Genomic DNA, 12085 nt, shown 5'->3' with positions numbered 1-12085 from the left:
CATTCTTTTCTGGCCTGCCTAGTTTCAGTAGATAGGTCTGTCACCACTCTGATAGGTTTCCCTTTGTATGTTAGGGTGCTTTTCTCCCTAGCTGCTTTCAGAATTCTCTCTTTCTCCTTATATTTTTGCCAGTTTCACTAGGATATTTCGTGCAGAAGGTCGATTCAAGTTACGTCTGAGGGGAGTTCTCTGTGCCTCTTGGATTTCACTGTTTCCTTCCCCAGAGTGGGGACGTTCTCAGGTATAATTTGTTAAAGGACTCCTTCAGTGCGTGTCCCTCTCTCTTCCTCTTCTGGAATTCCTATGATACAGATATTGTTCTGTTTGATTGTATCACTCAGTTCTCGAACTCTCTTTTCACGTTCCTGTATCAGTTTATCTCTCTTTTTCTTGGCTTTTTCTTTTTGTGTAACTGTGTCTTCGAATTCACCTATTCTCCTCTCTGCCTCTCAATCCGTGCATTAGACGTCTCCATTTTATTATGCACCTCATTTATAGCATTGTTTAATTCATTGCAACTATTTTTAAACTCCATAGTCTTTGTTGCAATAGCTTTTGTGATGTATTCCATGCCTTTTTCAAGCCAGCGATTAATTTTGCGACTATTGTTCTAAATTCTTGGTCAGTTATGTTGCTTATATCTGTTTTGAGCAGTTCTTTAGCTGTCATATCTTCCTGGCATTTCTTTAGAGGAGCGTTCTTCCTTTTTGTCATTTTGGCTAGCTTTCTGTCTCTTGTTCGTTTTGAAAGCTTGTTATGTGCTCTGCACCTGTGAGTACCACTGTACCAAAGAAAGCTCATTGACTGTCCAGGGTCTTTCCATTCAGGAAATGTTCTTTGAATGGTGTCTCTTGGTCTCTCTTGTTGAGACTTTGGTTATTTTATTTCCCTTCTCGTAGTGGTATTTGGGACTCTTCACCATGTGTACTTTGGCTTGTTTCTTGAGGTAGCCCAGCTCTGCCTCTGCTGTGGTTCTGCTGCTTGGCTCTTGGATCCTGCATTTCATTGTCTCAAGTTTCTCACCATTAGCAGCAGACAGAGGCAGGGTCACCACTTATAAACATGGCAACAGGTGTGGTTCAGAATGACTGTGTACAGGTGACACATTACCCTGACCTCCTCCTTGGCTCAATTAATTTGCTAGATCCCTGGTTTATTTTAAAAAGCTGGAACTCAGGAAGAGCCAGACGGAAGAAAAGCAAAGGGCAAAGGGTCAATAATTATGTTAAATCTACTCTGCCTGTGCTCTGTAAGTGGGACAATAAAGCCTGGATGACAGCACATCTATTAAAGCATGGTTTACTGAATATTTTTATTGAATATATATATATATATGTATATACATATACATATATAGTCAATTTTAAGTTGATAGCAAGTTCATTTTTAACACATTCTAAAACCCTACTTTTTTATTCCACCCCCTCATTTTATATTTCTGATGTTACTTTATACTTCTGATGTTACTTCTGATGTATACTTCTTATGTACTTTTGTGTCTCTTTGCTAATTATTGTAGCCATCATTATTTTACTCTTTTTGTGTTTTAATCTTCATATTAGCTATATAAGTGATTAACTCACTACCTTTACTATATATTTACCTTTACAAATAAGATTTTTACTTTCATACATTTCTCGGTACTAATTAGTACCCTTTTATTCAGCTTTTTAAAAAATGTTTTTTATTTATTTTTGAGAGCCAGAGTGAGACAGTGTGAGCAGGGGACGGTCAGAGAGGGAGGGAGACACAGAATCTGAAACAGACTCCAGGCTCTGAGCTAGCTGTCAGCACAGAATCCGATGCGGGGCTCAAACCCATGGACCCTGAGATCATGACCTGAGCCGAAGTCGGTCGCTCAACCAACTGAGCCACCCAGGCGCCCCTTTTTTCAGCTTAAAGAAGCCCCTTTCACCTTTCTTATAAAGCCAGTTTAGGGGTAATAACTCCTTTAGCTTTTATTTGTCTAGAAAACTCTTCCTCTCCTTCAATTCTCCATGATAACCATACCAGGTAGAATATTGTTGGTTGAAAGATTTTTCCTTTCAGCACTTTGAATATATCATACCACTCTCTTCTAGTCTGCAAAATTTCTGCTGAAAAATCTGCTGATAACCTTACTGGGGTTCCCTTGTGTGTGAAAGCTTTCTTTTTCTTGCTGCTTTTAAGATTTTCTATTTAACTTTTGATATTTTCATTATAATGTGTCTTGGTGTGGATCTTTTGGGGTTTATTTTATTTTAAACTCTCTGAGCTCTCTGTATCTGGATGTCTATTTCCTTCTCCAGGTTAGGGAGGTTTTCAGCCATTATTTGTTCAAATATGTTTTCTTCCCTTTTCTCACTCTCTTCTCCGTATGGAACCTATAATGTAAATGTTATTCTGTTTGGTGTTTCCCCATAAGTCCTTTACATAATCTTCACTTTCTAAAATTCTTCTTTTCACTGTTTTGTTTGGGTGAATTCCACTGCTCTGTTTTCCAGATCACTGATCCTTTCTTCTGCTTCATCAATCTACCACTGAACCCCTCTAGTGTACTTTTCAGTTCAGTTATTGTATTCTTCAGCTCTGTGACTTCTGTTTGGTACAGTCTTACACTTTCTATCTCTTTGTTAAAGTTCTCATTGTGTTTATCCATTATTCTCTCAAGTTTGGTGAACATATTTCTGACTCCATCTCAGTCAGCACCTTGTTTCAGGCTGATTAGAAGCCTGGTATTAAAGAATGCAAATATATACAAGCATGTGGGACTGCAGTCATAATCCCTGCTGGCCTCCTGTCCTAGCAATCTGGAGGTTTCCCCTAGGCAACTGTTGCAAAAATCAGGGCTCTAAATAATGCATAAACTCCTTTCTGGAGGGTACCAGCAAACTGTAGAGTATCTCCTTAGCCTCTATATGTATGGGAAACCTGACACCTATCCCTCAGGTTGAAGCTCCAGACAAGTAAATAGGCTTTTTTCACAGGAAGATTTAGGGTGTGTCTCAGCCTGCTGCTTGGTAGTGGTAGCCTGTTAAGAACTGTGTCTCTGATTCTTTCAGTCCTATTGGCCTACAGATGCAGAGCCCCTGGCCATAAGATCCAGAGATCAAGGTTTTCTCCTGTGTGGACTGCACATGTCCAGTAGTTTTAGCAAGGCGGAGAAAGATTGAAGGACCAGGCCATGCCCACTGGCTTTAATGGAGCAGTGGAAAAGCACAGGGCTGGGACATGCCTACTGGCTTTAGTGAGACAGTATATCACTGGTATATTAATACTCAACAGGGTAATTATAGTTTTAATCAGTTTTAACAGTTTAACTGCTTCCATTTAATTGTAGATTAGATGGCATAATGACAACAACAGAGAGAGGTCAACTAGGGAAGTTGGCAGATAGCCTGGACAAAGCCCCAATATATGGTAGTTTCTTTTCATATTCATGTTGATTCAAGATCTGGACATCAGTTTTGCAGGACAAAAACTAGTTTGTTAGTTTGTTTTTTAATCAGTGTGTCTAGAGATGATCAGTTACCGAAAAACAAGAGTCACAAATAAGCATACTCATAAGAGACTGAATACAATCTCACTTGCCAGTTCAGACGACCATGACAATATAACTACCAAGTGGACTAGTTACTCATATTCTCTGCTTCCCTATATCAAGATGTGTAAATTTAAAATTCTGAATCTTTCCAATGGGCCATACATGTATTAGATGCTAGGGATACAACAATGCATACCAAGCAGCACCTCCTCTCATGCCTCCAAGACTTGACAAAATGTTTTATCTGTAGAGGCCCACATAAAAAGCACTTTTAGGCTTTTCAGGTCATAGAATTTAGATCAGACCTACTAAATTGTGTGGTCATGTATCTATATACCATGGAGGGTATATATATATATATACCAGAGGCACACATACACACACACACACACACACACACACACACACACACCATGCCTCTGGGCAATGATGACCACTGACATATTTTCAGCAGGGGATTGATATAATTGAATCTGTATTTTAGATTTATGTCTGTGGCAACACTTTGGCAGACAGATCTGAGACAGCTGAGAGGCTACGGAAATAGTCCAAGGGCAAGATGATGAGGGACTGAACCAGGGCAAAAGTAGTGGAATGAAGAGAAGAGGATAAATTCTAGAAGCATCTAAAAGGTAAAATTAACATGGCTTAGTGAGGAGAACAAGAAGTCAAAAATGACTCAGGTTTCTCATTTGGATGGCAAGGTGGATGAAAATACCACCAAGTGCTATTGGAAGCAGAATTTTATAAGCTAGATAATGAATTCAGATTTATACACATTGCACTGCATTTACTGTTGGGTTTTCCCATAGAGATTTTTACCAGGCCACTGTACATATGAATTTTGGGGATAGATTAAAACTAGAGATGCAGTTATGAACACAGAGGTGATAGTTAAAACCATGAATGAATGTACTTGCTCAGATTCAGTGAGTAAGGAGAGTCATGGGCCATGGAAGAATAGGAGAAAATGATATTTGAGGCTTTGATGATATTAAAGAGTAGTTGTACAGGGGCGCCTGGGTGTCTCAGTGTATTAAGCGTCCGACTTCGGCTCAGGTCATGATCTCGTGTCCGACTTCTGTGCAGGTCATGACCTCACGGTTCGTGGGTTAGAGCCCCATGTCGGGCTCTGTGCTGACAGCTAGCTCAGAGCCTGGAGCTTGTCTTTGGATTCTGTGACTCCCTCTCTCTCTCTGACCCTCCCCTGCTCACGCTCTCTCTCTCTCTCTCTCTCTCTCTCTTAAAAATAAATAAAGCATTTTAAAAATTTAAAAAAAAAAGAGTAGCTGTGCAGAGAATGGAGTATGAGAAACCTAAAAGAAGAGATTGCTGACAGAAAGGTGAATTTAGTCTTTCACAATGGATTCCTGAAAATGAATCCTTTAATGCCTCGAGGCGGCCATTCTCAAACTATATGCTTTTCACCTGGAAAGCTTGTTAAAACACATTGCTAGGCACCCCCCCACCCCAGAGATTTGATTCAGTACGTCTCTGGTGGTATCCAATAATTTGCATTTTTTTAAAATGTTTTATTCATTTTTAGGAGAGAGAGAGAGAGACAGCGTGAGCAGGGGAGGGTCAGAGAGAGAGGGAGTCACAGACTGAAGCAGGCTCCAGGCTCTGAACTGGCAGTCAGCACAGAGCCCGACGCGGGGCTTGAACCCACGAACCGCGAGATCATGACCCAAGCGAAAGTCGGACGCTTAACCGACTAAGCCACCCAGGCGCCCCCAATAATTTGCATTTTAACGAATTCCTAAGTGATGCTCACCAGTGAGAAACAGGACCAATAGCATACATTGTATGCAATAAATTAACTTCTTTTTATGCATTTAGAATGCTTCTAGTTATGTGTCCTCCTTGGAGATACTAAGATAATAGACACTCAGCTGGCTTTCTTTGTCTTTTTCCCTGTCAGAAAGATTGGAAGGTGTCAGAGGCCATGAGAGCAGAGAGCATGTTATTCATTATTTATTCTCCAGATTCTAGCATAGGTTAGACATTCAATTAATACATGTTGACTGAAAGATTGGCAAGGTCCATAGTACAGTCAGAGGAGTAAGCTGCTGCTATAGAGGGTTTATTGCTGAAGCTATGATCAATGACCCATAAAACTAAAGTTTGTGATCCTTTACAAGGACAATGAAATCTTTCAGTAGGACAGTATGAATTGGGATAGGAAAGATGATGGTGAAGCAGGTGCCAAAGTATAAAATGGAGGGCGCCTGGGTGGCTTAGTCGGTTAAGCGTCCGACGTTCACTTAGGTCATGATCTCGCGGTTCGTGGGTTCGAGCCCCGCATCGGGCTCTGTGCTGACTGCCAGCTCAGAGCCTGGAGCCTGTTTCAGTCTGTGACTCCCTCTCTCTCTGACCCTCCCCTGCTCACACTGTGTCAATCTCTCTCTCTCCTAGAAATAAATAAAAACATTTTAAAAAATTAAAAAAAAAAAAACAAAAAACAAAGTATAAAATGGAAGTGGGAGAATGACCTGGAGGCTGATAGATGCCAGTGGTAGGGAAAGGAAAATGCTAACGCCTGCATATTTGGATTTCAAAAGTGAAGAGATTTTGCATGAGGGTGGAGGAATAATGCTTTGGAAGTTGTATATAGAGAGCATGCCTAAATCAGGCCATATGAACACACTGTCCATTAAATTGTGTATTGGCTTTTTTATTTCATCATTTAATAGAGTGCCTTGTGACTTTACCCACATGATCAAAAGTTACTTATATACATTTTCTCTTTCTGTATAGTTATGTAATTTCTACCATATACATCCTCTTTCTGTCATACATATTTCTTCTTAAGGCCATTCCTAAAAAACTTTTTTGTGTTTGGTTGCTATCATGAATAGGATATATTTCTCCTTATAGCTTCTAATTGTTTTTTCTGGTCTATTGTCATTTTAAATTAAATTTGTGCTTCTTTGACTTATCCTTTGAACTCGTTGTAACATCTTACAATCTCCTTAATAAAATCTTTAACATATGTTCATTTTTATATCATTATGAGTTAATATTTTTACCTTTTAAAAAATTATCTTTTAATATTGGTAATTACTTGTTATTGTGCAGTTTTGTTGAAGTAGATTTGATAGAATTCATTTATAGGTTTTGCATATAAGCTCACAAACTGAAGAGAATATTCTTTTGGGAATAGTCTGTCAGAACTTGGTATTAGAATGATGCTAGTTTCAAAACTTATGTGAATAACTCTGAAAGATTTTCATTTCTATAACAGTGTTCTTTAACAATTCTATAATATTGTTATAGAATTAATTATTCCTAGAAAATTTGAAGGAAAAAACTTGTGGCCTTAAAGTATTTTTGGAAGTTTCTCTCTGATAATTGTTTTCAAGGTTTCTACAGTTGCAGGCCCATTTAAGTTTTGAATTTCTTACTAATGCTTGGTGTTTAACATATTATATTTCAAACATGCTGAGATTTTCAAATTTATTAAGGTACAATTACAGTAGTTTCCTATAATTTAGGAAAATTTCTTTGTACTTGTTGTTATATTCCATTTATCATTTAAATTTATTTATAATTCATCTTTGTTTCCTTAATTAAATTTGCTAGAGGCTTATCTATTTAAGTCATCTCCCCATATAAACAACACACCTCTCAGCTTAATATTATATTGGATTCTTAATCATGTAATTTCATTCTTCATTTTTAATAATGAAATATTTAAGATTATGAATTTACTTCTGAATATTGCTTTCAAAGTTTTGATAAGTCATGATCTCATTTTTGTTATTTTTTATTAGTTGCTAGTGTTTCTTTTGGCTAATACTTGCATATAAATGTGTTCTGAAATATTAAAGCAATGGAAGACTTTTGTTTAACTTTGTTTCTAAATTTGTAGAAGTTTTACATTATCATCAGAGAACAAGGCGAGTATGATTTCTACTTGTAAGAGTATGCAAAGATTTTCTTTGTTGTATACCATATGATTATTTAAAAAATATTCTCTAGATATTTGAAAAGAGGGCATATTCACTGTCCATCAAATACAATTTTTGGTATTAATTAAGTCTGATGAATTTTGTTTTTCACATATTCTAAGTACTTATTTTTACTTACTTTATCTGTCATAGCTAAATTGTGTGGAAGTCTTCCATAAAGACATTTCTGTTAGTTTTCTTCTTGTATTGCCAATAGTTATTTACTTAAATATTTTTAAAAATGTATTTCATGAATATAATATCCTTAAATATAAGGATATAAATATAAAATAAATCTCATGGGACCAACATAATTCTATGGTTATTGTTCCTGTTTTGTTTTGTTTCCAAATAGATGAATGACATAGTCAGATGCCTTATTTGGAGAATGGATTGATTAGAAGGAGGTGAGACCAAAAGATGAGAAGCCAGTGAAAAGACTCTTACAATAGCTTAGGTAAAAAATCATGAGTGATTTGATTGAGACAGAGGTTGCATAGAGGTTTATAGCAAGTAGAATCATCAAGACTTGGAATTACTTAGACTGGACAAGTGAGAGGAGTTGAGGGTTAACACCTAAATTTCTGACCTAGTTGACCATTATCTAAAGGGCAATATAGGAGAAAAAGCTGGCCTGGCTTTTCAGAATAGGCCATTTTCTAAAGTTCTTCTTTCTCATTATATTCATCCCAAAGGGTTTAAGTACAGACCTAAAGCTGAGTGTTGAATCTTTGCCAGTTGATTGCTTACTCAAACCAACATCTTTCTACATTAGTATAAAACACTAGGCTAAACATTAAATCTCAGGGAGATCACATTTATTTTATGTGCTAAGAGCTCCTTCATAAATCCAAGGAATCATTTGGACTAATAAAGAGGGAATAAATAAGTGATTTATACTGTTCCTGGGGTAATCCATACATGAAGGTTAGGTTTTCCACAAGAGGGCAGCATCACCTAATAAATTATGTCATTGAGCCTCCCCTCCAAGAGGGGTTGAGTGGGGAGGCTGAAAGGGTAGAGTGTAGGTTCAGGGAGTATAAGACCTGCCACACCATGAAAATCCAAGGGCACTACTATCTCCAAGACAGAATTACAACCATTCCTGAGTGAATGGTAGTGGTAGATGTTGCTACAGCAGGAACACAGAGAATATGGAGTTTACCAAGAGAAGATGAGTAGGTGACACACCCAGATACTCTCATTTTTAAGACTGGCTCAGAAGCCACCATGGATGGTATCTACAGTCCCTCCAAGTGCTGGTATCTCTGTATAACCAGTATCTCATAGGGACCTTTAGTTCATGTTCAGATCTTTTTCACCCCTAATGGTTTCCCTGCAAATCTTGTGCTTTGAAGGTTAGGCTGCAAAGCGCACTACAGTTCTGATGTTCTCCTTATTTAATAATGCTTGGTTACTCCAATTATGCTTCTTTTATACCCCAGGGAAAGGAATGAGAATGACATTCCTTGAGAATCCTCTAAGTGAAAGGCATTTTATATACATTGCCTTATTTAATCATCACAACAACGCCATTATATAGGGGCTATTATTTCCCATATGACGGAACTAGGCAGTGCCATATATGGATCTGTCTCTAAAGAAAAAACTACCAAGCGACCTCTGCAAGAAGCCTTATTTAAAACCTAAATCCCGACCAATTCAAGACTGAGTCAGTGACAATGTGTCTATTGTGTAAGGCATTTCTTAACATGTCCCTTCCTATTCAAGTACATGAGCAGGGATGGCTTAATCTTAGGTATCAACAAATTATCTGATAAATCAATGGGATCCTATGTAACCTCAACCTTACTAACTTAAAACCCTTTCTCCATTATGTATTCCCTCAAGATAAATCACTTGGATGTAGAGCATGAGAATAGTGGAAGATTAAAGATGGTTTCTGTGTTTCTGGTTTGGTTGACTAAGGGCATGGTTTGTCCTAGGCACAGAGATAAGGGGCTTAAGAGGAGAAGATGACAGGTTAGGTTTAAAGCATATTGTGCTTCAAATGCTTCTGAAACATCCAAGTATAGATGTCCAGTAGGAAGTTGACTATATAGGTCTGGGGCTCAAGAGATATAGTCATAGATATGTGTAAATGATAATTGAAGCTCTGGAACTGAGTAAGGTTTTCCATGGTATATTAATGAAGCTAGAAAGTGGAAATAGAGAAAACACTAACATTTAATAGATGATCAGAGGAAGAGCAGGTAGTAGAGAAGGCTGGTTTTAAAAAGCAAATGATATATATATATCACATCTTTTTTTTCATTCATCCATTCATCAAGCAGAGAAGTAGGGAAACCATAAGAGACTCTTAAATACAGAGAACAAATTGAAGGTTGCTGGAGGTGGAGTAGGGAGATGGGTTAAATGAGTGAAGGGCATTAAGGAGGGCACTCTTTGGGATAAACACTAGGAGTCATACGTAGGAGATGAATCACTGGGTTCTAGTCAACTTCTGGAGCCAAGATTATATTGTATATTAACTAACTTACATTTAAAATTTAAAAAATCTGACTCCTCTTGAAAGAAACTCTTAAAGAAAAAGGCAAACCATGAGAGACTATTAACTATAAGGAACAAACTGAGCATTCATGTAGGGAGGTGGGCAGGGAATGGGCTAAATGGGTGATGGGTATTAAGGAGGGTACTTGTGATGAGTGCTGGGTGTTGTATGTAAGTGATGAATCACCAAGTTCTACACCTAAACTAATTTTACCATATATGTTAACTAATTAGAATTTAAATAGAAATTTGAAACAAAAAGAAAGATTTTAACTTCTACAGAGGGCTTATCTGCTAATCACGGTTCAACATATTTTACATCTATTAACTTATTAATGTCTAGAACAATCTTCCCCTACTGGGCTCTTGTGAGAAATATAAACCCTATAAAATGTCATTTGAGTGATGATTTTTCTCAGTTCTCCCAAAGATGGTACATAGATAGTACCAGCTTGGTGCACTGTACAAAAGTTAACTCATTACATACAATGAATCCTTTAGGGAAGCCATTCTCAAATAATTTGCGCTAAGGATGCTTTTACATACTTTAAAAATAATGAGTATCTCAAACACTTTTGTTTATTTGAGTTACACTTACTAATATTTACCATATTCAAAACTAAAACTGGAAAAAAATTAACGTTTATTTAAAATAATGGCAAATCCATTACATTCTAACATAGCATTTTTATGAAAAGTGGCTATATATTCTAGAAAAAAATATCTAATTGGAAGACTGGCCTTGTTTTACATGCTTACAAATCTATTTGATGTTCACCTTAATAGAAAACAGCTGGATTCTCATATCTGCTTTATTCTGTTGCAATATGTAATTTTAGTTGAAGTATATAAAAAATTTTTGACTTCACACAGATATATAGTTAGAAAAGAGTAGAAAATAGAAAACTGAGTTTTTCAGATATTTACTGATAATGTTTGATACTACAATGAAACTCAAACAAATTGTAGTTTCTTAAAGGTTTGTTGTGATGTGAAACTTGAAAAAAGACCAATGAATTTATTGTACTTTGTTATATTGGAACTCATTGATCATGCTAATTTCTTAGTTTTGATCAATATGCCATGGTATAATAAAAGGTTTCCATTTGGGAAAGCTGGGTGAAGATTATATAGGAATTCTCTGTGTCACTTTGCAACTCTTCCCTAAGTCTAAAGTGATTTCAAAATAAAAAGCTTAAAATTTTAAAAAGCAAAATAAAAAAAAATGAGCAGAGAGGTAAGAAAAGAACAAGAAAATGTATCTTTCAAGCAAGAAAGAATTTCACCAGGGAGGACATAATCCAGAGCAACAGTGTCAAATGCCATATACCAGTCATACATGATAAGGACTGAAAATAATCCATTGACTTTGACAATTAGGAAGTAATATGTAGCTTTTGACATAGTAGTTTCAGTGGGGTTCTGGAAGTCCAATTCAGACCGCAGTGGGCGGAAAGCCAAACTGTACACGAAAGCAGTGAATACACACTTTTCTTTTAAGAGACTAAGTATGAACAAAAGGAGAAATATGGAGCAGTAGCCTGGGAGTGGATTATGATGACGGGAAGATGCTTTAGAAATATTTTTTCTAATAAAAATAAATAAGATGGAGAAACTCAGACATGTGTAAAGGATGCAGGAAACTAATAGAAGGAAGAAGGATGAGCTCCAGTAATACAGAGCAAAGATACAGCAGCAAAATGAAAGAGAAGTCATATGGAAAGCTTACTAACAAGCAGATGTGTAGTAGCAACAGAATAACTATGCCCAAATATGTCTTTACCTTCCTTCGGCTTATGCCATTCTACTTCTCTCGAGTGCCTTTCTCCTCCTGATGTCTTATTTGTCCAATTTTTCCCAACCTTTAGCTCAAATTCCACCTCCTCTCTGTACTTTTACCCTATCAATCTCTCCTGAAATACTTTTTCTTGAATTTTAGTAGCAAGTTTTCTCAACAATCTATTTGACAATCACCCTTCACCCTGTGAAATCTCCTTTATTTCTTTTTTTCAAAAATGTATCGCTAATTAATTTGTCACATGTGTGTCTTTTCTCCCTTATCAGACTCTATATTCTTTAAGGGCAGTATTTCTATCTTAGA

The 12085-nt window shown here is 36.8% G+C and overlaps 1 protein-coding gene across 1 annotated transcript in view; it reads right to left on the bottom strand.

The window, feature by feature from the left end:
* Positions 1–12085, bottom strand: part of SHROOM4 (shroom family member 4) — a 125906-nt gene that overhangs the window by 93553 nt on the left and 20268 nt on the right. The window contains exon 4 of the mRNA XM_039224346.1: positions 11315–11446. Within this exon, the coding sequence (XP_039080277.1) occupies positions 11315–11446 (132 nt within the window). The remainder of the gene's footprint in view (positions 1–11314; positions 11447–12085) is intronic.

The sequence above is a fragment of the Hyaena hyaena genome, unplaced genomic scaffold (assembly GCF_003009895.1).
Source record: "Hyaena hyaena isolate Hyena2069 unplaced genomic scaffold, ASM300989v1 scaffold_1620, whole genome shotgun sequence".
Taxonomy (NCBI): Eukaryota; Metazoa; Chordata; class Mammalia; order Carnivora; family Hyaenidae; genus Hyaena; species Hyaena hyaena.
Note: the sequence above shows the minus strand (reverse complement) of the source record. Positions and strands in the feature narration are given on the sequence as shown.